We start from the raw sequence: 26,201 nt of genomic DNA, 5'->3' as shown, positions 1-26,201 counted from the left end.
CAGCAGACAGGCCAGTTTGGTGGGACCACAGAGTGCACGAGGAAAAGTAACGTGTCATCAGTCTGGGAAAAACCAAATTGTGAAGGGCTTTAAACGTCTGAAAATTGTGTTTTATCCTAGGATTAACAGGGAGCCACCTACATGTCTTAGGCTGGTGATGGACATGGTCATTTGTCTTCTTTTTCAAAAAACAACAACAAAACCCTAGATTTTTTTGGTGGAGGGATGAAGTATGGAATAGAAAAAAAAACATAAATGTAAGTTACTTTGTTAAATGTTTTATAATCAAAACAAACTAGTACATGGGATGCCTGATATATAAATGACACAATAAAGGCCAATGTGTTCCCACAGGAAGACTGAAGATTTCAGTCTCTAGTATTTAGAATAAGTCTGCAGTCTTTGTTATTTGAATGCATTGTTGGGTAGGTAGCACAGTCCACGCTCTATCCAGCCTTGAAAAGAAGAACAACAATTTGGCCCAGGCGAAGCTGATGAAGTACTTAAGTCTCATGTGTGATAAAGCTACCAAAGTTCTTCCCCATAAAGATGGGATTGTACTTCTTGTCAACTCTTATTTGATACGGGTCGCTACGGCTTTGTCTATGTCATATGTCTTCTGGGCATGAGTACGGTACTCTATGTAGTCCTGCTACCTCTCCTGTGACATGCCAATATTATATAGCCTTGCAGTCAGGCTAGGAACACTGTTTGGTAGGAGCAGAATGGCACAAGCACTCCAACTAACTGGGCAAGTGCGATCAAATGCATTTTTTTGGAGTATCAATTTGGCAACTATGTGGAATGTCATTTAGAGAAGGGAGAACCTAGATGCAAGGATACCTGCTTGGAGTCTCTTGTAATAGTCTAGGGAAAAGAATAAAGGTCTAAACTAAGGTGGTTGTAGTAAAAATGGAGAGAAGAGAATTGATAAAGGAGGCTTTCTGGAGATAGATTCAACAAGACTTCACAGTTGATTGGATATAAGGCATAAAACAGTGGAGTGGTTAAGGATGTCTCCTAGACTGTGAACCTAAGTGAGTGGAAGAAGGGTGGTACTCTGGACAGAAATATTAAAATTAGTAGGACAGGTAGGTTTAGCTGGAAAATTTTTTGGACCTGATGAGTTTGAGATGTCTGTGAGACATCCAGGTACTCAGCATCCAGCAGGTAGTTGCAGATATGGGACTGAAGCTGAGAAGAGGAATGAGATATGAATATAAAGACTTATGAGCAAGGTGCCATAAATTCACAGTGGGTTGTCAAGTTCCACAGTTTTCTTCAGTGACACTTGGCAGCCTTAGAACAGAAGTGGAAAAATTATATGATGCAAGTTTATAAGGTGAAATTATAGGGATGAGGATTCACAGGTTAGAAGTGGCACAAAGTCAAAGGAATGAGGGATTCAAGGGTAGTAGCTAGTGAAACATTCAGTGGTTGGCCAGGGGTCAAGCCTGGGTATCAAGGGAAGGAGAACAAAAACAGGTAATGGACTGGGAAAAGAGGCATGGGTCATAGGTCGAGGCCCAGAGTTTGCAATAAGGATGAAAAAAATTAGTGTATGTAGGAGAAAATATGAGGAAAGGAAGTTGTAGCTGTAGTGAGGAATTTAAAATTCTGGCTTCATTAAAGTGATGCAACTTTAGACATGGTGATTTCTAAGACATAACTATGTTTATTGGCAAGCTGAAGTGATGAGGAGTTTGCTATGGTTAAGAATGTCAAGAAACTGAATGGTTAGGTTGTTTAAGAAGTCATGAGCATGAATACTGTAGTCCTTGAAGACGATGCATGGAAGAGGGAATAACAGTGAAGAAGATGAGGTTGATTTTATGAATTTGAGAATTACTCAAAACAACCAAAGAAGCAAAAAATAAGTTATAAAACAAATATCATTCATCTCTCTGAATGTGAAAAAAATGCAAAGAATAAAGTAGCAATGAGTTCTATATCAGAACTCTCCCCACTTCAATCCATCCTCCATTCAGCCCCCAAAGTGATTTTCCTAAAGGACAGCATCAACTGTGTCATTCCCCTACTCAATAAACTCTAGTAGCTCCTTGTTGTCTCCAGCATCAAATACAAAATCCTATGTTTGGTATTCAAAACCCTTCATAACCTTCCCTCTTCCTACCTTTCCAGTCTTCTTACACTTTATTCCCCACGGTATTCTCTTTGATCCAGTGACACTAGCCTCCTGGCTATTCCACGAACAAGATACTCCATCTTTCAGCTCCTGGGCATTTTCTCGGGTTGTCTTTCATGTCTCCTTCCTTCATGTTCTCTCTCCTCATCTCTACCTACTGGTTTCCCTGGCTTCCTTTAAGTACCAACTAAAATCCCATCTTCTGTAGGAAGCCTTTCCTAATGCCTCTTAATTCTAGTTATTGCTTCTTTTGATTACTTCCTATCAGTTCTTTATTTAGCTTGCTTAACCATATTTGTTTGCTTGCAGTCTCCCCTCATTAGACTGTGAGCTCCTTGAGGGCAGGGACTGTCTTTCGCCTCTTTTTGTATCCCTAGTGCTTAGTAGTGTGCCTGGTACATAGCACACTGTACTTAAAGTTCATTGACTGAATGATGGAATGAATGAATGTCCTTTGAAAGTCTATTAAGAAATCAACCTACGGGGCAGCTAGTGGCACAGTAGATAGAGTTCTGGTCTTAGGAGTCAGGAGGACCTGAGTTCAAATCCGGCCTCAGACAATTGGCACTTACTAGCTGTGTGACCCTGGGCAAGACACTTAACCCCGATTGCCTCACCAAAAAGAAAAAAAAAGAAAGAAATAAACCTACTAAGAATCTATTTAAGAAACAGTAATGAATTTAAAGTTAGTAAGGTACAATAAGTATGAGGAATACTCACGTAATAAGGATGTGTTCTGTAGAACTCCCTGAAGATTCTAAAGGCAATTTCTTCATAAATCACTTTTGCTGTATATTTGCATCAGAAACTCCCTATCAAATACTTCAAATGAGATCAAATGTTTTAGAGAATCCAAGGACATTTAGGCCTACAAATAAAGAACAAAATGAAATGAATTTTATTTCTCGCTTGGGAGTTTCAGGTTTTATGCATTATTTTACTCTTTTTATTAGATTGTTTTTGTTGAGAATGCCATAAAGTTTTAATAAAAACAGTATTTTTAAAAGACTTTTCAAAAGAGAAGAATTTTGTTGTCCAATTTTGTTGTGTCAAGTTGTTAGATTGCTTGGATATAAAACTCAAAAGGTACAAATAAAAGAAGTCATAGTTGCTACAGCATTTAAATGGTTTGTAAAAACAAGCATCACATTTAGGTCTTAATACTGGAAAAGCTCTTTTCAAATATTCCAAAACACCCCAAAATATTTCGGTCTCTCTGGTGTAGGAAGGTAGCCTGGGCTTTTGCCCGATGAATCCCCTTATCCCTATGAGACACAGTGATTGACACATTGACAAGACCCTGGATTGGGGCTTCTTGCCCATTTCAGAAATTGATGCTTTTTGCAGTGTGTGAATGAAACTAAAACAAAAAATAAACATGGAATGATAAAATGTCCCAATTTCTATTAACTTTTAGTTTATAGAAGTCCATTAAGATAAACAAGTAAGGAAAAAAAATTGATAATAGCAGGTAAGATCAATCAACAAGCATTTCCTAAATTGCCCGCTATGTATTGGACACTGTGCTGAGTTCTGGGAATAAGACAGAAATGAAATGGTCCTGCAGGCTGTCCAGGAACTAAAATGAGACTGATGAGACAAAATTCAACTGGGCAAAAGTTGTATTCAATGAGTTTGAGGCTTTCCCCTCTCCTTTTTCTCCTCTCAGAAGTCTTTTTAAAAATAGTTCTCTTTCAATACGTTGAAACTAATTCCCCAAAGCATAATAATGTGTTTTCCTCTAATGTTGATGGTTTCTTGCGGTCTCAAGTTCCTGCTGATTTCTCATGAACTATGATAAAATCTCAGATGCTATATTCCTTAAGTCCTGGCAACCTGTGTATTTGTAACATAAATTAAAGCATTTCACATGAATTAAATTAACAAATTTGTAGTTGTCTGAATACTTCCATTCACCTCACAAATGGTTTAAATTCAAAATAATTTAATAAGCAAATAAAATTACAAAAAAGTTTTGTTTTCCTAGGCTAAATTAACAAAGTAAACAGATCCATAAACAGTGCTTTTAAAAAGATATTAAATAAATGTCAATTTCATCTCACATGTTTATATTTTAGTTTTCTTCAGGGGAAAAGGAAACAAGATGTAGAGTTTCTATGCCTAAAGTCAAAAATCTGTTCATGTCTCATGATAAAAGCATTTCTAATAATGCTATTATTAAAAACTAAATGGTTTAGATGGGGGCAGGTAGGTGGCACAGTGGATAAAGCACCGGCCCTGGAGTCAGGAAGACCTGAGTTCAAATCCGGCCTCAGATACATAACACTCACTAGCTGTGTGATTCTGGGCAAGTCAGTTAACCCCAATTGCCTCACCAAAAAAAAAAAAAAAATTCTTAAAAAAAATGGTTTAGATGAATTAAATGAAGACTTATCAATCTCAAAACTTTATTGCTAGGTAACATAAGGCTAGGTTTTTACTTCCTGAACCTCCTGGTTTTTTTTTTTCCACTTTGTAGAAATCTCCAATGTCTCTGTAAACAAAAATCATTTGAGTTATTTTAAAAATCACATTTCATTTCTTAAAATTGACCTATGTACCTTATAACTCTCAGATTATGATTTTTCAGAGCACAAATCTACAATGATTCTTATTCTAAACTCTATCCCTTCTCTTCAAGGTCAACCTCTCTAAAAGTGCCTTTGATCTCATTCCCTCCAATCTCCTCAAACAAATTGCCTCCACAATCATTCCTCCCCTTCTAATCTCCAGTCTTTCCCTAACTGCTGGCTCTTTCCTTATATCATAAATAAGACCAGGTATCTTCCAATTATTTAAAAAAACAAAAACAAAAAAAACCTTTCACTTGACCCAGCGATCTCAAGGTATTGTCCCATCATCTCCTCCCTTTCACATCCACACTCCAGTTATCTGATGCCACCTCCTCTCTTTTCACTCACTTCTCAACCCTTTGCACTCTGTGTTCTTATCATTACTCAACTGAAACTGCTCTTCAATGTCACCAAAGTTCTCTTAGTTGCCGAAATCAATGGCATTTTTTTCAGGCCTCAAGTTTTTTGACCTTTTGGTTGCATTTGATATTACTGACCACTTTCTCTTCCTGATATTCTCTGCTGTTGATTTTTAAAAAGATGCTGCTCTCTCTCCTGGTTCTCCTATCTGTCTGACTGCTCTTTCTCAGTACTCTTTGCAGAATTATTGTATTATGCCATCCTCTGTCAGCAAACCCGAGGCTCTGTCCTAGATCTCTTTTCTGTCTTGGTGACCTCATCAGCTCCCATGGGTTCCATTATTATTTCAATTCAGATGACTCAGATCTAGAGATCCAATTCAAACTCTCCTGAGTCCCAGGCCTGCATCATCAACTGCCTATTGGATGTTTTGAACTGGATGTCCTGGTGGCCTCTCAAACTCATTATATTTTTTCCTCTCAAATTCCTCTTCTGAACTTCTTCATTTCTCTTGATTACCATTTTACTCACCCAGGTTCATAATCTCAGTTAACAATCCCCCCCCACACACACCCTACACTCCTTTGCTTGCAATGCATATCTAATTAGCTGGTGAATCCTGTCAATTTTACTTATGAAACATCTCTCACAACTGTCCCCTTCTCTCCACTAATAAGAAGAGTTGCCTCCGTAGTTCAGGCCCATATTATCTCTCAACTGAACTATGGCAATAGGCTCCTAACTCTTGTCCCTGCCTCAAGTATCATCATCAATCTAGTTCACCCTTCATATTCAAGCCAAATTGATATGCCTAAAGTGCAGGTCTGACCTCGCCCCTCCTCTATGCACATGCCAGGGGCTCCCTATTTTCTTCAGCAGTGAATATAAACTCTTCTGTGCAGCATATATAAAGTCCAACATAACGTGGCTCCATTTAACCTTTCCGGACTTACTCTACCTTTCTTCCCTCCATGAGCTCTGTGGTTCAGCTAATCTGGCCTTATGGTTGTTCCTCCAACACACCATTCCATATCTCATCTCTGTGATGTTATACAGCCTCATAACCTCACTCCTGTAAGGAATTCCCACTTATCTCTGCCTCTTAGAATCACTAATTTCCTTCAAAGTTCAGCTCAAGCGCCACCTTCCACATGAAGCCTTTCAACGGATCACTGAATCTGCTTGTACCTTTCCCCAAAATTACTATTTATTTTCTATATATTTATGTACATGTTGTCTCCTCTCAAATAATGTAAGCTTTTTGAGGATAGGTACTGTTTCATATCTTTGTATCCTAGGGCCTGGTATATAGTAGGTGCTTAACAAATGCTGACTGATTAACCACTTAGACTGGGACTAATAACTCCTTAAAGAGTGTGACTCAGACTGGTGCTTAATAAATTGTTGGTTGATTAATCACTGAGAATGGAACTACATGATTCAACAATATCTGAATGAAAAGTGAAAAATTTAGTTCAATAACTTGGCTTAAGGTAAGTATTTTTAGGTGCAAAAAAAATCAAAGTTTAAAAAAGTGCTATTTAAAACTAATTGTTGACCTCAGATTATAGCATTCATGAGCGAGAGTAAACAGTATGATAGTGCTTTTAACTTTAAGAATAAAAGTGCTTTGTATGCCTAGCTATTATTACAATAACTTGTACATTCATTGGCTGAATTATTTATCTGTAAAAATTAAAACTGTCAGTGGACGTTAAATATAGCTAAGAAATGGAATTAGATATGAAAAACAAGTTGCTGATTGCAACATGATTAACTTGATTCAGACTCAAGAGAACTGTTAAACTATTTATGGTTGATGAGATATGAACTTTCTAACATGCTTTTCTAGTTATTCACTCTAAATCATATATAGAATAAGGATATACAAGGATATATTACATCTTGACAATTATTTTTAAAGATGAATTTCCTTTGGGGATAATTGCCAAAATTAATTGTGGGAGGAACTATACAAGATACATTCCATATATGTAATCTGACAAAGAGAAACACCTACTATTCACAGATGATGAAAACAAACAGTTGAGGATATACATACTCATTTTTCATGGCTAGAAAGAGAATCCATGAAATAGAAACAGCTAAATTTTAATGTTTTTATGATCTCTAAACAGGAGTTCAAAAATGTGTTCATTTTGTCCCAAACCAAGTCTAAATATAAAACTACTTTATAGGTTTTATCATTTCTCCCTTAGTAATGTTTTTAAAAATCAACATGAGAAAAACTGTATCAAATTTCATATGCTTTCATTTGATACATATTCTCCAAATAATTTCAGAAAGTGATGATAATCTAAATGTTCAATAAATATGAGCTATATTTTCATTGAATTCATTGAATAGCATGAGTAGCATTTACAAAATAAACTCCATTTTCTCAACTTTAAGTAGAAGGGGATCCTAAAAATCACAGTAATATTAAAATAGAAAAATTTTTTTATCTATGATAAATTGCTTCCTACCCAAGAAATAAAACAAAAAACTTAATGTGTAGTTTTTATCAATAAATCTGTCAAAGGATTTCTCAGTGTAACAGAGAAAAAAATGATTAAAGGTAGAGAACTCAAAAGGCAAAAGGACAAACTGAAAAGAAATGTGTACTTGCAAAGACAGAATGGAGAATGACATCACTATTCACCCAATGTTGATGTACTTTGTGTTCAGTTTAAAGGGATTTTATACTGCTCCAACAAGAAGTCAAATACCAGAGGATTTTTCTAAAATGTCTTTTGAATGTTAAGTACAAAACTAAATATTTTAGGGTAAATAAAGACCATGAAATGTATTCTAAAATTTTCTGTGTAAACTAGGAACAAAATTTTTGCTTGGAACACATTTTTGTTCTCTTATGTACACTAAGAAACATAAGATGACAGAGAAAAGAGCAATCTCCTTTGCAGCTGTTCCCAGAGTGTGTCCCAGAGATTTCTAGATCTGGTAGTTTACCCTTGCTGCTGCCTTCAGCATTTTCCTTTGCAGGGACAGGAAAACTGATGGTGGAATTTAAGGCACACTGTTTGATAACCAGAAGAACGTTCCTTATGCAGTTATGGTAAGCAGTAATACAATGACCCAAAGTAAAATTTGTTGCTGAATTAAAATCTGACCACAGAGACTTGTATGTGACCCGGGGCAAGTCACTTAACCCTGTACGCCTCAGTTTCCTCATCTGTAAAATGAGCTGGAGAAGGAAATGACAAATGTCAGTATCTTTGCCAAGAAAACCCCACATAAGGTTACAAAGAGAAAGACACAACTGAAAAATGACTGAACAATAAAACAAAACCACAAATGTGTTCTGCTGTTATATGAGATTTTCACTTCTCTGTATAAACACAAATAAATCTGCAGAGATACCCTCAGAACAGAGGTTCTGTTCACAAACCTCAGGGGGTCCATGAGTTTGTGGCTTACAAAAAAATTTCAATGACTAAATTTCAAGATAATTGGTTTCCTCTGTAATCCCATCTATTTTATTTTATACATTTAAAAATATCCAGAGAAGGAGTCTATATGATTGACAGACTGCCAAAGCGGTCCATTATAGCAAGAAAGTTAAGGACTTTTGTCTTAGAATATCTATGGCTGCTTGATCGAATAGCTCAAACAATTCATTATTCAACCAACATTTATCAAGTGCCCACTATGTGAAGAATATTGTGACAGGAGATGCAAAGTTTAGATAAGACACAATCCCTGCCATCCTGAAGGTTACAATCTAGCAGAATAAGACTGAAATGCAGATAAATTGCATGAAACATTGATTAGAAAACTGCAGAACAATTAGAGGGAGGTCTGAGGAAAAAGAGTCAATAATGTGATTGAGGAATGAAGAGTGGTGTTGGTTAGACGATGGATTACAGAATCATAGATTCAGAGCCAGAAAGGATCTTAGAGGCCTCCTTATTTTAGAGACAAAGAAACTTTGGTCCACAGAGGTGAAGTGACTTAGCCCACTGCTTTTTTCAAGTACACCACACTGCTCTCAGGTTTCACTGGGTTGGAACTGCTTTGAGTAAGGAATCTGCAACTCACTGAATTTGCTAAGAACCAACCAGCCAAGGACAAGAGAGGCTTAAAACCAGCAAGTTGGCTCTGAGGATGTGAATTCTTTGGCTCTGGAGACCCATGAAAAAGGAAAAAAAAGTATAAAATGCACTAGTCTCCCACACCTACCCAGTCATGAGAAGCTCCTCCTGCTTCCAAAGTGATGCTGGTGAAGTGGCAGAAAAGGTGGCAGGGGGTGAATTAAAAAAAATTACAATGATTAGATTGTTTACGAACATGAATTTAACTATCAGTATGTAAAATGCAAGATCTTTGTCCAATGCCCAATGAAGATAAAGTGCTGGAAGCTCATGCCAATATTTGTATTGTTACTCTAAATGAACATAAAGAAGTTATAGTTAATGGAAGGACAATTCACAAGTTCTCTTTGGAAGGGTGAATAAAGAAGTCGATAATTTCATTGTATGTCTAAGGGCAATAAAAATACCATTTCATGGGATACTTGGTTATCTTTCCCAGCATGAATAAATGCAAGGACATTACTATGAAGATAGTTGCAATTTATACACTGATATCTATTGCAGTGGATAAAGATATAGGGGACATCCTATCAAAAACGTGACAAGCTCTTCAAAAATTTACCTTCAAAATCAGTGATTATAATGTAAAGGCAGGCACGGAGAAGATGGCAAAAGAATGCATGTAGAAAAATACAATTCAAGATCAAGAAATGAAAAGATCTAAAGACTCATATTACTTAGAAGCCTCAGTCTATACACAATGAATACTTTCTTCAAGAAAGGAACTGAAAGGCACTACACATGGAAAGTTGCCACAAAAAATGAAGCTGACAATTTTAATCCCAAAATCAACCTAGCTAACTTTCTTCCTTTTCAACTCTAGGCCCATCTCATTGTCAGTCTGTACGACTGGTCCCACAAAGATAGACATAATGTTGGATAGACTGTTTAGGGTGTCCATCCAAATGCATACTGAAACCCGGGCAACAGATATTCGTGATCCACTTGGTTTTTTACTGTATGGATGGACAGGCCAAAATTCTTTGACTGTAGATCTTTTCCAGGATGTTCTGCAATGCCAATTAACACATTGTCATCCACAAGATGGGAACTAGAGGATTTCAGCATCCACATTACAGTTGGACCTGGACTCTGTGCTGAATCTCCTCCATCACACTGACGAATGCCTTTGGTGAGCTACATTTCTCTGTTTTATACCCTGATTGTTGTTTATTATTAAAGGATTTGTGAACACAGTTATTTCTTTTGTTACAGGTTCTAAGGAGTCTTTTAAGGGTCATGTTGTGTGGATGGCAGACCCCTTGTTATAAAAGAGCCTATAAGACAATATTTATTTGTTCATTCTTTAAGCAGAAGACCTAAATTATGTAAAATTATACATAATCTTTTCCTACTAAATCTATTTAAAAATTATTACCTATTAATTGTAGCATCATTCTTACTCAAATTCATAACACTATCACTTTTAATTCTTGGCACTTAATGAAACATACTAGTTTTTTTTTTTTAAACCCTATTTCTTAATTTTGTTTCTTCTTTTCTAGTGTCACTGTCAAACACATGCACTTATTCAAGAGCAGAGTTTTCACAGGAAAAAAAATCTATTCTTTAAGATTGGTTAAGATTAAGAGGGGAAAAAATTCTTTGCTATAAAGGATGACTCTCTTGGAAAGGAGAGGGAAGAAAACAAAGGGAAATCTAGGCAATGTGAAAAACAAAAATATTGGAAAAAATCTATTTTAAAAGATCAAGAGAGATCTGCAAAATTTTAATTCATATTTGGAAATATGACTAGGAGGTATGGGTTGACCATGGAGTTAATTCTGAGTATAAGTCTGCAAGTTAGGCTCATCTTAGACACAATGAGAAATACTTCTTAAATATTTCTTTTAAAAATGCGTGTATTTTTAATGATAGAAAATCTTGTTCTATGTGAGACAAAGGCATTCATTTTACAAATCTATTTACTTATGAAAGCTCAAAGCTTCTCATTACTTTTATATTTTGAGGATCTGTAATTCCACTTGTTTTTTGTTGAGGGCAGTACCGACACTCTACTCACTCATGTTCACAGCCTCAAGGTCACCTATGATACCTCACTTTCCTGGCTTGGTAGAACCTTCAGGGCATATACTCTACTGGCACAGCTTTCAAGGACTTAAAATACCCACATATTGTAAATAAATGTTAGTTGAATTGAAAAGAATACACAAGTGATAAAATTTTCAAACTCTGCCTAGCATGTACAAAACCTTGCCAGAACTCTTATATGGTGGCTCCCATCTATTGAGGACCAGGCTTTGCAGCTATGGTAATGTGGCCCAGCAAACACAGAATTTAAGTTTAAGAAAGTAAAGTTTCTACCATAACGTATTTGCATATTTCTCTTCCCAAGGATTCTAAATTTATATTGTTGCCAAGTTGATTTCTTTTCACATTATTATTTATTTTGTGTTTGGTGGTAGTCATTTAAATTTTTAGAAAGCACAATAAGGCCCCATCACAGTGATCACTCAGTAAATTTCTTCTGATGATAACAACGATGGTGATAAAATATAACATTTACAGCCAAAGTCTTCATTAACATCTTTTTGGTGAAGCAATCAGGGTTAAGTGACTTGCCCAGAGTCACACAGCTAATAAGTGTCAAGTGTCTGAGGCCAGATTTGAATTCAGGTCCTCCTGATTCCAAGGCCAGAACTCTATCCACTGCACCACCTAGCTGCCCCGATTTTTTAATTTCTTTAAATTTCTTTTTGTAGGAAAAGTGCCAGGAATGTCATAGCCAAAGTAAAGAGCTCCTTATCAATGTAAAAACATTTCAGGCATCCAGAAAGAAGTAGTTAAAGTACCAAGAGACCACAGTCAGATTCACCCAAAACCTGGCAGCTTCTATAAATGAGATACTTTGGAATACAATATTCCAAAAGGCAAGAGGATAACCAAGAATAACAGTCTGCAAAGCCAAGTATAATCCTGTAGGGGAAAAATAAGAATAAACTCACAACCTCTTTGGGCCTTAGTTTCTTCACCTGTAAAATATGGGGGTTGGACTAGAATGTAATATGATATACAGTGGAACTAGCACTGAAATTGATTTGATGTCTTCACATGTAAAGGAAGGGGCTGGATTACCTCATCCCATCACTTCCTACTCTAAATCTGATCCCAAATTCAGTGGCTGGCAGAATTTGAATAAAGAAGATCTCAGTGGATCAACAAAAAAAAATAAATAAATAAAAACTTCTTTTTGTAATCTTAAAAATATAGGAAATTTTAGGCTTTGAGTGTTAAATAAGAAAATTACATTTAAAATAAAAATGATACTTTTAATGAATTTTGAATATAAACTTCTATATAACCAATACATTTTATATAATATACATATCACAATTGTGTTATAATATAGAATTAATAAACAATGTATAATTTTAATAATTATATGTAATTAATAAAAGATCAACAGTAAGTCTTTTCTTTTTTCCTTATTTAAAAGCTATACTGGAGAAAATTGATGATTTTGTTTTACAGACGCAATTGTTATCTAGTCTAAAATATATATAATTTATAATATATTTTGACCAATCATCTAATTTAAATACATTTCAAATTTTCAAAGCACATTTCAAAGTACTTTATAAGTCTTCTACCTAAACTCTGTTAAGTCTTTCTTATTACATGCTACTTAATAGTAAGGGAATATACCACAGGTTGTTCAGCAGAAAGAATACTAGACTTTGATTCAGAAGATCTAATTTTTTTTTTTTTGTGAGGCAATTGGGGTTAAGTGACTTGCCCAGGGTCACATAGCTAGGTATTATGTGTCTGAGGCCGGACTTGAACTCAGGTCCTCCTGACTTGAGGGCCAACGCTCTACCACTGTACCACCTAGCTGCCCCCTAGAAGATCTAAATTTAAGCCACTCTCTGACACTTATTATTTGTGTAACTTTGGTGGCAAGACCCCTTTACCTCATTGGATCTTGGTTTCTTCACCTATAAAATGAGAAAGTTAGACTACATGATCTCTAAGTTTCCCTCTATTTCTAAAATTCTCTATGATTAATGAGGCAATTAACATAACGTGGTCCCAAGTTCACAAGCGGGTTGTATTCAAACAGTTCTTTCTAAGTATGTTGTTTGGGCCTTGTATTTTCCCAGAGAATCAATGAAATACACAGTAATAAGTTCTCAGGCTGGCAAAAAATTCTATTTATTTAACCAATAATGTATCTATTATTGATCCAGTACTAATAATGTTATAGGACCTAATTGCCATTTATGTTTCAATGAGAAAGTATGTTTCTATTTCTACTTTGGTAAGTCAGGAACTTTCTTACCTCTATGGACATGACAGCCTGACAACAGAGACTTCTTTCATATCCAAGACACAGAGAGTGGCTCCCATGACCTGAGACTGGGGTGGGATAACTAGGGGCCTGAGATGGTTTAGGATTTACCAAGTGCTTTTCTGTAAGCTGTTATAGTTGTAGGACCCCCTCAAATATGACTACATACATACATGATTGTCCACCTCTGTAGATACAAATATTTATACATATATTTATAGAAGAAGCTTCTTTAACAGTTTGTACAAGGACACACAGATGTGAGTTTCTAATAGCTTTTTATCTTTATGCAACCAACAAGTATTAAAAAGATAGCTTATCCACTAGCATGTTTTACACAATCGAACATTCTACCTTTTGAAATATATGCACACACATACATGCAAATGTCTATAAATATTTCTACAAATCCCTATATAACGCAATTACATATATTGCTTCCCATTCAAATATAGAGGTACATATATCTGTTCTCCACATGTGTTCTTTCACATGAACACATAGCTTTGCCTTGAGAAAAGATGGGAATAGTTAGTCCATACTGAAAGGGCTATGAGAAGATAGGCCCAATGATAAATGGTGGAGCTGTGGCATGGGCCAACCATTCTGGATTTTAATTTGGAATTATTTAAGAAGAGTAACTAAACTGTCTATATCTTTGACCCTGCAATCCCACTACTAGCCATATACCCCAAAGAAGTCAAAGAGAGAATCAAAGATTTAATACATGCAAAAATATTAAGAGTAACACTCTGCCATAAATACTGGTAGCAAAAAACTGGAAACTGTCATCCTTCAATTGAGCAATGACTACGAAAATTATGGCACATGAACATAATAGAATATTACTGTGTAGTAAGAAATGATAAAGAGGTGGAATTCAGAGAAATGTGGGAAAATTTGTATGAAATGATCCAGGGTAAAATATATATAATCAAGAGGACAATGTACACAATGACAAGATTAATAAAAATGAAAATACCACCAATAAGAAGTCAAATTCTAATTAAATGAAAAACCCATCAAGGTCCTGGAGAAGAGATAATGAAAGACAAATTCTCGCTCACGGAAGAGGTAGAGGAATCTCATATTAGGCCTGAATCTTATACACTGTCAGATTCAGTCTCTGTAAAATTGTTTTTCTTTGTCATAAGGGGATGTAACTGGTGCGGGTGGGGGTAGAAAATGACAGCGATATAAAAACCGAAAGCCTCAAGAAAATGTATTTTTAAAAGTCATGGTTTTACGTCATTTTCTTCTTAGTGAGAAGCTAGAACTGTTTCAGTGAGAGAGAGAAGAGTGGAAAAAGGACCCACTACTCAAAGTATTTGTTCCTTTCCTCCTCTTTTGCCTAGTGTGGGATAGGCGATGTTTGTTGGGGAGTGACTACTCCCAAGGAAGAGAAAATCAGGGCCATGAAGATGCAATGAGAGTCTGATGAGAAGCAGAGGAAATTTGAAACAGGGTCTGCAGCAATTAGTGGGAAGGAGGTGGTACAGAGAAAGGAAGGGGTGGTACTGTAGTTATGTTTAGCTGGGATGACTATAATGAGAGAAATATTGCTGAATTGGTGTTAGTAAATAGGAGACTGTCTGTAGGTTCTCCCTTAATACATAAGATAGGAAGTCTATGTAGAACAAAAATAACATTCATATTAAAGATAATTCTACTGTAATTTCTTTAAGGGATAGTAAAACAGTAATAAAATAGTTCATCATTATAATGTATTGAAATCACTGTAAAGAGGTCTTGTACTTGGAAAACTTTTTAACAGTTTAGTTATATAGAGGAACAAAGTGGCAAGCACCTTTTAAAAAAATTCTAATCTTAATACATGAAGTAACTTAACACTGAGTGAGTAGGCACTATAATAGCTCTAATTGCTGGTAGTTACAAAGGTATAATTAACTTAAAATGCATAGAATGTAATATAATATAAGATTTTAAACAAATATATGAGGCTTCCATAAATATTAACTCTATTATGAAATTAATTTCTCAATAATTCATTGTCTATTTTAAAAGAAATCATAATTTTAAATATGAGATATGTTTTTAAAAATCCAACTTGGTAACAGCATCAGTATATATGGAGTTAAAACAAAATCTGATTACAATATCTCTTAAGTTTGAAAAACATTCTGGATTTGTAATTCAATGAAGATGAAAGAGTTCTTCCATCTTATTTTCTGAATGATATCTGTGACTTTTAGTGCTCTAGGCTTATTTTTTAAAAGCTTTCACTTTAATAATGATACTAATTTGAACTTAGTTCCATACTATATGAATACAACTTAAAGATTTTACTATAAAACAGGTATCTCTCATGTATTAACCAAAAAGAAAACATAACTTAAAACTCATGATTTTTAAGTCAGGAAATCAAAACAAATCCTGGGATATGAGAGGCACAAAAATCACTCTCATAAAATTTCATAACATCTTGCCCATGGTCATACAGCTAATTAAGGTGCTTAAACAACACACACAGACACACACACAAACAAAGGATTCCAGAAATTTTCACATTTCCTCAGGAGTTTAAGGATAGGGGGTTTCTGTTTTGAGATAGCCAAAACAAGTAATTCCCATGCTTCACAAAAAACACAGCTTAAGTCAATCAGTTATCACATGCACCTTCCAATCAAATTTATAAGTTAAATTTTTTGGGAAAAGATATAAGATAGAATATCTTTTAGGATAAAATATTTGGGCAATGAGAACCCTAGGACAAAAGGCCTACTCTGTGTTTGTGTGTATGGCATGCGGGTCCGTGGAGGGGATGGGATATGGTGTGGAGTCCATCTGTGTTTTGCTTCCACTTATAACCAATCATTCTTGCTAACGAGGTTCTTTGCTAAAGGCAGTCATTTCTAGATTCAGAAGGGGTACTCTTTTAAGCCAAGGGCCCTGGAGCCTAGCCCAGTCACTCTGCCCTAATTCCAGCTTTGTACTTTTATACTGTTGGTTAGCGTACATGCAGCAGAAAATGAAAGGTGCCAACTCCTTCTCCTCCCTCTCCAGAGGCAGAAGGGAACTCACCTCTTAAGATCATCGGGTTTTGAAACTAACTAGACTATCATCTAGTTCAACTTTTAACCTTGCCCAACCCATTTTACAGAGAAAACTAAGGCTGTCTGATTTCAATTTAAATTAACTGCCCAGAAGATGCAAGGAACTGTGCTAAGCAGCTAAAAAGGAGAAGAGTAAATGACCCTATTGGAGATGCTCATTGGGGGGTTTCGCAAGGATAAAAAGCGCCAGTGGTACCCTGCTCGCCTGTCCCTGTCATCTAGTTCCTGCAGCATCCCTACATGCCCGGGCATCCTCCGCGGTGCAAGTTAGGGCTCCCAGGGGTGCGCACGCGCACAGACACCCGGACACATCGGGTCAGGCAGCCCAGGGCCTTCTCTGGGCATCTTGCGGCCGCCAAGGAGTTGGGGCGCGGAGCAGCATAACCACCTGGAGCCCCCCGAAGGGCGGCTTAGGGTGCTTCGGCCTCTGCAGAGTCTACGGGAAGGAGCTCAAGTCCGGTCCAGCCGGCAGCCAGGCAGCTCTTCACAAACGCTCTGGGCCAGGGGTTGAGAAGAGGGTATGTATGGCAATGGAATCCAGGGGCCGCGAAAGGATACCCATCCCCTGCGCCCAGTATAATGAGACACCCCCCGCCTGACCCACTCACCAAAGGGCCTCAGAACCGCAACTACACCTCCCAGCGAGCCGCGCGCTCTGCGGAACACTACACCTCCCAACATGCAGTGCGGCCAACCCTTCTCTCTTACACCCATCTTCCCAGTTACCCGAAGCCGGGAGGTGGCCTGGGATTAAGACCCGCCCCTCCGCCTCGGCGGTAGCCGCGGCTCCGCCCCTCGCCCCGTCTCGAGCCGTGCGTCTTGCGTCACACGCTGATGGGCGGTCCGAGGAGGGGGCGGGGAGAATGGGAGGGCTGAAGGGGAGGGGCAAAGAGAAGGGGGAGGGTAAATAGTGTCTAGAGCCAGGAAGATGGCGGCAGCAGAGGTGTGAGTGAACCCCAGTCCCTGCAGCTGCGTTTTCTCCTCCCTCCCCTCACCTTTTCCCTTCCACCCCTTCTACTCCCGACATTGGTACAGAACGGGGAGCGCCTCGGGTGGCGGCGCCCGGCGGAGCACAGGGGTGACGGCGGCGGTGGCGGCCGACAGCTGGAAGGGCAGGCTCCCTTCGCCGCTCCTTCTCCTTCCCCGGTCCGCTCGGTGCCCGGCAGCGCGGCGGCGCCCGGGCGCTCGGGCTCCGTCCCATCTCCTCCTGCCCCCAGCGCCGGGGCGGACCCGCGTCCCGACCCCGGACCCTCCCTCTCGGGGGCTGGGCGCCTGTGCGGGCGCAGCGCAGGCAGCGGGGGCCGCTCTTCTGCTCGGCTGTCGCGCCTCCATGTCGGATAACCAGAGCTGGAACTCGTCGGGCTCGGAGGAGGATCCGGAGACCGAGTCCGGGCCGCCTGTTGAGCTCTGCGGGGTCCTGAGCAAGGTGAGGATGCCGGCCGGACCGGGCCGGGGGGCGGGGGGGTGTTACCTGGCGGGCCGGGGGCGTGGGCTGGGCCGGGGTGGGGTCCGGCCGGACCCCGCAGGGAGCCTGCGGGGCTCGGGAGGCCAGGGCCGGGAGCGGAGTGACCGGCCCGGATAGCGGGGCTCCCCCGCGGCTGGGGGGGGCGGAGGGAGGAGGAGGAAGAGGGGATTACAGGAATTGTGTCATAGCCAGGACTTGTGAGAGCCCGGCGTGGGGGGGGGCGGCCGCAGCAGCTGAGCCGACTTGAGGGAACGTCGCCAGCGGGGGCTGGGGGGCTACTGCCGCACCCCCACAACGTCGGGAGGTGTCGTGCTAAGGGCCGGGGGAAGGAGCTCGGAGGAAGGGGCTCGGAGGCGCGGAGGTGTGGGCCCGGGGGCGGGGCGCGCTTTGGCTGGAAGCCTGCGCCGCCCCTGCCCCGGCCGAACCCGAGGCGGGGGTGGGGGGGTTTCCAGGTTAGTCCGAGGCAGAATGAATTCCGGAGAATCCTGAAACGTCTTCTCCCCTGCTACCCTTCCCGAGTATCGAGCTTTTCCGTGTACACGTGACAGACACAAGAGAAACATTCATAATCACCTGGGACACGTCAGACAGGAGCCCGACCTTTAAGTTCAGGAAGAAATGCTTAGCAATAAATTCTTTAGCTTAGGGGTCGGAGAGGAGAAGGATTGGGAAGAGTGATCCCGACTCTTCCAGGATCTCTTAAATCTTTTCTAATGGTCAGTATGATCTAGGGTCACTCCTGGTAAAAGTGACTGCTAGGGAAGTGATCCCTTCCCCCCATTCGAAATTTGTGACTGAGTAAAGAGTTAAAAGACCTAACTGCTTATTAAATGGTGGAGACTTCTAGAGAGGAGTGAAGTGCCATTCTGCCCTGGCAGTATTGATTTAAGTATATTTGTGTGTATGTGAAGTCTCCACCATTTAATAAGATATATATGTTTGTATATGCATATATATACATATATATCTATGTATATGTATTAATTACTAAATTTGTCTTCCCATCAGCCTCGAGAGAGAGGACTCGAGCTAGTACTTGTCATACTAGTCATGAGATACTAGGTCATGTGCAGCCCTTGAGTGTTAAGAAATCCACAGTACTTCCAATAGTTCATAGTTTTGGTTAACCATTTGGACCTGGTTTGTGGAATTATTTCATGGGGTACTTGTACTTAACGTTATCTTTACACTAGATGGATTAAAGTGAAAGAGGTTTAGAAAGGGAGATAGAAGTCCTGACGTACTAAATATAATATCTCGTATTGGGACAATTGAAAGTTTCTTGAGTCTTAACCTTGCCACAACACTTAAGGATACGTGGAACAGATTCTTGGATCTCTCATCTCAGGAATTTGCTTTGAATATATGTTTTTGAGCACAGTTTAAGTTGAATATGCTTTGGAAAAACTTTATTTTGACTACTGGAGTATTTGAATAATAACAACCAATGTTTCCCAGCAGTCAGTAAGCATTTATTAAGCACTTACTATTTATCAGGTATTGTGCTGAGGATACAAAAACAAAAATGAAAAAGTCCCTGATCACAAGGAACTCATGTTCAATTTCATGTGAGTAGAAGAATGTGATTCTTAAAATGTTGATAGTGTTTGATAACTTTTCTGATCTTAATAAAAGTGGTCAGCAGTATATTCACATTATTTCATTCCATGAGATGAAAATATATTTCTAGGCAGAATCTCCACCATGTATGTACAAACACACAAATATCTATATACATCTCTCTAAACAACTGTATATCCTACTTTGCATCCACAGTTACAATTGATTGTGGTTACTCTCTCAGGACACAAACCTCCGAACTACTGCCTACTTTATCTAGATTAGAAGGGTTACCTAGTTTTAAGTACTTAACAAAGTGAAATGTACAAATGATTTTAATGATTTCAGCACCCCCCACACTCTTTTGTAAACTGAGAGAAAATTCTTACAACCTTTTGTACCTTTTTCTAAATATAAGGTTCAGTTTTTAAATTTTAGAAATTAAGGCCTTAAAAATCTTCATTTTCAAATTGAGGCATTGAATGTTAGATATGGAAGGGGCTCAGGAGAGTTCTAGCCTTCTGATTTTACAGAGGGAGAAATGGGGGTCAAACACATTGATTTGTTCAGGATCAGGGAGCTACTAAGTAGAACAACAGTAGTAGAACCCAGGTTTTCTAACCCCTTGCCCAGTACAGTCCTAAACTACCTTGTATTGCCTTGAAAGTGTATGGAATGAAACTGCACTTAGGTTAGCTGTCAAGAAAGCACATTTCTCATGAAATTGTAGGTAATTTCCTTAAGCAGGTTTTGAAATATTTTAACAAGGATATAGTTTTACATGCCTGACTCTCCCAACAGTAATTCTGATTGTTAACAGTTGTAATGAATATCTCTATATCTGTGAAGTACAGTGGGGATTTTCAGTAGTATAAAGTTGTCATCCCAGAAGTTTGGGATTTAGTAAATACATTTGTAAAACTAGGTGAGTTATATTATTTGAGTTTGTGGTTTGTGTAGACTGCAGTTTACCTCAGAAGGAATTTGTGGAAGAGGTACTATTCAAAAAGTATTTGAAGTATGCACTATGTGACTTAAACTTTTTTAGGTGATATACAGGTTATAAAAAGTAGATATGTTCTGTGCCTCCAGGAAACTGATAGATTTGCTGGGGGAGACAGGAGAAACAAACAGTGGCTTTATGTGTGGAACACCATATGAGGTCATCATTATGTGACATTCAGGAAACTTATGAGGTGGAATTTGCTTTGAACAGTAGGTGAGATCTAGTTTGGCAGAAATTAAGTTGGAAGGTGTTGCAATCTGACTGAACAGAGAAGACAGGAGTAGAAAGTGAGGAGAAAAGGTTGGATAAATAAGATAGAGTTTGATTATGAAGGATATTAAATGCTAGAGTGGGAAGTCTGAACTTGATTCTCTAGGCAATTTGGTTTTTTAAGTAGTATATAAGAAAGTGTTTTTAAAAGATTTCTTTGGTAGTGGTATTCAAGATCAAGTCTGTGTAGCATTACATAATCACGTGCAAGGTGTTGGGGAGACAAACAAAATGGTCCCTACTTTCAAGGAGCTTCTTGGGGGGGAGGGCAGAATATGACATGTAGATAAGTAAATGTAAAGTTAGTTAGAAAATAGCTTTTAAAAAAAAAGAATACTAATAGCTGCAAGGATGGAGAAGGCTTTGTGTAGGAGGTGATGTGCTTTAAATGGAGCTAAGGATTCTACTAAGTGAGGAAGTTACGTACATGGTGCACTCTAGTCATTTCCCAAGCACTATAGATTCTACCCTTTTGTTAACCTTTTAGATTTATTTTCTTCTTTTCCACTGTAGCCACCTAAGTCCAGGTTTCAGCATTTTTCCCTCTGGGTTATTTTAATAGCCTTCTTTCTCCATGTACTTCCTGCCTTTTCATCTGATCATAGATTTAGAGTTAGAAGAAACCTCTGAGACCATCTCTTACCTTACAGATGAAGAATCTTAAGGTCAGGGAGATTGTGACTTGCCCAAGGTTACATATGGTAGTAAACAGAGACAGAATTTGAACTAATATCTTCTAACTCCAGAGTCAGGTCCCTCTCTTTTCAACCCCTCACATTTTCCAGTCCATTCTTCACAGTTTCCTAAGTAATTAAAAAAAAAAAATTCCAATCACATCATTCCTTTGATTAGAATTTTCAGTGATGCCCTGTTGCCTACTAAATAATGTATAAATATATTCTTATAAATACATTCAAAGACTTCCACAATCTGACTCCAGTTTACCTTTCCAGTCCTATTTCAAATTACTTCACATTTTCTATGGTTTGGCAAAACTATATTACTCTTTACCACCCCTGTACCTTGTTCCTTCCCTATCCTGGCTCTGTGCCTGTACTCACCTTGCTGACTCCACTTCATGACTAGAATGGAGCCCCTTTCACCTGTGTGAAAGGGTCTGCTTAGTTGCAACCTTCTCCACACAAGTCTGCATTTATTAGGCACTTAGTGTATGGTCATTGCTAGGGATACAAAGACAAAAAAGGGAAACATTCTTCACCTTCAGGGATCTTGCCTTCTATTGTGTTTTCCCTCAACCTACTCCTGCCACCTACCCCCAACACCCCATTATATTTTTGCAAGCATTTTTTCTGGATCTCACTTGCATTTGTGCTGCTTTGTGTTACAGTTATTTGCATTATGTGCTATCTCCTGTATTTATTGTTTGAGTTTCCTTAGGGCAAGGCTTGTGTTATTTCAACTTTCAGACCTCTGCTGCTTACACATAAACACTTAATGTTAATTGAACTGACTTGGTGACTTAGTATTAAGGGATCAAGAGGAGTCAAATATGATTCAGAAATTTTAACTATGAGTAACTGGGAGAATCATGGTATTGTTAACAGAAAAGTATAGAAATTGTTTTGTTTTGTTTTGTTTTGTTTGTTTGTTTTTTTTTTACCAGAGGTGGGGTGGAGTGGGGAAGGGAGGGGAATTAATAGAATATTTATGCTTTGATGCCCGTTTGAGTTTCAAACTCAGTACTAAGGAGGCATTTAGCAATCTGTGGAACTAGAGCTTGGATGATAGATCATAGATGGGGCTGGAAAGACAGGTTTTGTTTTGGAGGTTAATCAGTTTAGATATGATAGTTAAAGCTGTGAGTTTAAGTACTATACGGAAAAGTCAGGAGAGCATGGAGTCATTTAAAAAGTTGGAAGAAGTTGAAAATAGGAAAGGATTTTAACAGTTCAGTTAATGAATCTGCTTTAATTTTTGTGATTTTACTTAATGTACCTATAACTTACTGTTATGTAAAAACCTTGTGCCTCCAAAAGGCAGTTATAGCTATGGAAAAGACAAGTGCTGGAAGCAGCTGAAGTATGCTTGTAAAAAATTCTCTACTCATTGTTCTTGATTAAAAAAAATACACTTTCAACTTGTAAAATTAGCTACCCATTCTCTAAATGTAGTACTGAATTCTTTTTATTCTCTTAAAAATATAAAGTATAAAAATTCTTTGTAGCCACTTTAGATTACTGGGCTTTCACTCATTTGTAGTTTCAGATCTTTGTGTTATGAGTCATTATTGTAGTAACATTTAATTTGTAAATTACTTGGATGTAACAAATATGAGAAGCATGGAATAGTGGAGAAAGTTGGTCTCAGAGTCAGGATGACTTAGTCAAGTTATGCCTCTGATACCTATTGACTGTAACCTGCAACTAGGCATTTGTTTTTCAGTGCCCGAGGCTGGATTCTTAAGAATAATTAGTTTTGTTGCTGTAGTTCCTTATACCAATGACATCACTAGTGGAGTTAATTTTTTAAATCACAAATACCGTTATTTTGGATTATTACGATGAATTAGACTTGAAATAGGTGTCAGTCCAGATGGTGAAATATTGGTGTTAAATGAGATAATAAGAAATTAGGAGAAAAATATTTAAGCAAACTTGTTTTGCCTGTGTGGCCATGACTTTTTCTACTTCAAGCCCCCTGGAAATGTTCATTATAAAGAATTATAAAGATATATGTGTGTGTATATATATATATAATATATATATCTTTATATATATAATGTATAATATATAATTATAAAGAATTACAATCAGTAAGGAATGAGGCAGGAAAGAAGAAGAGAGAAGAAACATTGGGAGGATGAAGGTACCCAAATAAAAGAATCAAGGGAGTTCTGCAATGGGAACTTAAGGAACAGTAGAGAAGCTGCATTAGTACCAAAAGTCTCTGCTTCAGGCCAGTTTTCTTCCTGTTTGTCTTTAAGAGGAGTAAAGCTGGTTTAGGAGAATTCATTTAGACAGTGAAATACAGAATCTTAGTTGAAAGAGACCTTAGACTTGTGTGGTAAGAGCACCAGATTTGGAGTCAGAGGACCTGGGTTCAAATCTGAACTTTGCCACCTATAGTCTATGTGATTTTAGCCAAGTAATACCCTCTCTAAAATGAGGGACGAGGACTCAGGGGACCCCTAAGATATCTGGAAGAACCCTTCCTTCTTTTTCTCTGAACCTAATTCACTTACATGTGAACAAGAATCCCTTCTTCGATGTATCCGAGAACCATTCTTAGCCTTTGTTGCAAAACTACTATTTAGTGGAAACCCATGAGGAACCCAAACTCGCATCTCTCACTCTTCTCCCCTTTCATCTGGATCGCTATAATGGGAAGGAAATACTTCCTCACAGTTAATCTAAAAACCTGCAGCTACAACTTTCAACCCATTTGTTGCTCCTGGTTCTGCCCTTTGTGGCCAAGCAGAATAAGCCTGATCCATTTTGTATCCCTTCCAGTAGTTGAAAACAGCTTTCGTGTCTACTTTAATTCTTCTCTTCATGCTAAATATCTCCAGTTCCTTCAGATCTTCTGACATGTTATAATTGCCCTCTGTTTGTTAATGTCCTTCCTAAAATGTGATGTCCAGAAGTAAAACACATTATTCTAGATGTGGTCCTAATCCAGGGCAGAGTATAGCAGGATTATGTTTTCCCTTTTCCTGGAGGCCATGCTTCTCAATGTAGCCTAGGATCCTTTTAGTACTTTTGGCTTCCATGTCATACTGATTTATATTTAGTTTGCAATTCATGAAAACCCCCAGATCTTTTTCAGATAGATTGCTCTCTAGCCATTCATTCCACAACATGTGCTTGTGAAGTTTTTTTTTTTTTTTTTTTTAACGTTAAGTATAAAGACTTTACATTTTTCCCTACTAGATTTCATCTCATTAGATTCAACCCAACATTCTGGTCCACTGAGATCTTTTGGATCCTGTCTCAGTTATCTGTTCTGTTAGCAGTCCTTCCCAGGTTAATCATATCATTGATTTTTTAAAAGGTTGAAAGGCACAGGGCTGAGACCCTAGAGTGTTTCCTTCCAAGTCTATAATTCAGCCAGTTTGATATCTCCCTAATTGTAGTATCTTTTAACGCACAGATCCCCATGTTTTCTATAGGAATAGTACTAGAGATTTTTATTACTTTGTTAAAATCTTTGCTAAAATCTAAAATAGGTTGAGTGTGTTAGTGTACTACTCCTAAGCACTGGCTTAGAGTTTAAAGATGCCATTTGCTCCTTTCTTCTTGAAAATTTGGACATTTCTGCCTTTTACTCGTATAGCACCAAGTCTTTTATATGTCATTATTTTTTAAAGATCACTGACAGTGATTCAGTAATCACCTGCCAGTCCTTTTGGTACCCTGAGATGTAGTTTACATGGGCCTAGTACCTGTTAGGTGCTTTTTTGGCATGTCCTTACATATCCTGGAGTGGAGGGAAAGTTTGTGTATCTTACATTGTTAATTATGCCACAAGTGAACATAAAGATATTATAAAATCTGAAAATTATTAAGAATTTCCCACTTTCTGGCTTTCATAAGTAATTTTTGTTTTGTGTTCTTATTTTTTTTTATTGATTTAAAAGCTATTGAGGACAGGGATTTGATTTAATCATTGCTGTAAAAATTTAAATTAGCTACTAGTTCAGTAAACTGGTCTTGAATATTAAATTCAGGTGTATTTTTTTTTTTTCTTTTCTCCCTTAGTGGACAAACTACATTCATGGCTGGCAGGATCGTTGGGTAGTTTTGAAAAATAACACTCTGAGTTACTACAAGTCTGAGGATGAGACAGAGTATGGATGTCGGGGATCTATCTGTCTCAGCAAGGCTGTCATTACGGTGAGTTCACTTTTTGAATAAATATTTTACCCTTAAAATGTCTGTGCTACAAACTTTTTGAACTCTGTAACTTCTGTAATTGCTGGTGGTATTAGAAGAGTTAAAGGGTTTCAGGAGGACCACCAGGGAGTATCAGTCATAATCTGAAAAGGGTCTGTTAAAGTTTAGAAGTGAATGAATACTTTTTGTTCAGAGAAAGCTGTTTTCTTATAATAGTTTATTATGTTATTCTGTGAAATTGAAAGGTGAACTTTAAATCTCATGCTAATCATTGAAATCTAACATAATTTTGGGATATATAATTAAGGGAAAGAGGTATTTTTCCAATATTTCTCATATACCTTTCTGTGATGTTAAAGGTTTATGTAGTCTATCCACATATTATATAGATTCTAGTTTTTAAAACAGCTTAGAACTAAGAGAACTTAGGATACATGTAGGAAAAAATATTAGAGATGGTTTGAAAGTGTTGA

The 26,201-nt window shown here is 38.0% G+C and overlaps 2 protein-coding genes across 5 annotated transcripts in view; one reads left to right on the top strand and one right to left on the bottom strand.

The window, feature by feature from the left end:
- POLK (DNA polymerase kappa) overlaps positions 1 to 17,245 on the bottom strand; it is a 96,658-nt gene extending 79,413 nt beyond the window's left edge. The window contains exons 1-2 of one of the 3 annotated variants that reach the window (XM_027863354.1): positions 17,183 to 17,245; positions 2,867 to 3,014 (exon numbers count right to left, since the gene is read on the bottom strand). The gene's annotated coding sequence lies outside the window, so the exon portion shown is untranslated. Of the gene's footprint in view, positions 1 to 2,866; positions 3,015 to 8,049; positions 8,069 to 9,279; positions 9,310 to 17,182 lie in introns of those variants that run through there. The other 2 variants (XM_027863355.1, XM_027863356.1) reach the window with 2 other exon arrangements.
- Positions 17,246 to 17,855: 610 nt separating this feature from the next.
- COL4A3BP (collagen type IV alpha 3 binding protein) overlaps positions 17,856 to 26,201 on the top strand; it is a 160,863-nt gene continuing 152,517 nt past the window's right edge. The window contains exons 1-2 of one of the 2 annotated variants that reach the window (XM_027863358.1): positions 17,856 to 18,000; positions 25,594 to 25,728. In XM_027863358.1, coding sequence (XP_027719159.1) covers positions 17,905 to 18,000; positions 25,594 to 25,728 — 231 coding nt within the window. In that variant the 5' untranslated portion in view covers positions 17,856 to 17,904. The remainder of the gene's footprint in view (positions 18,001 to 25,593; positions 25,729 to 26,201) is intronic. The other variant, XM_027863357.1, reaches the window with a different exon arrangement.

The sequence above is a fragment of the Vombatus ursinus genome, unplaced genomic scaffold, assembly GCF_900497805.2.
Source record: "Vombatus ursinus unplaced genomic scaffold, bare-nosed wombat genome assembly UNPS02014772.1, whole genome shotgun sequence".
Taxonomy (NCBI): domain Eukaryota; kingdom Metazoa; phylum Chordata; class Mammalia; order Diprotodontia; family Vombatidae; genus Vombatus; species Vombatus ursinus.
Note: the sequence above shows the minus strand (reverse complement) of the source record. Positions and strands in the feature narration are given on the sequence as shown.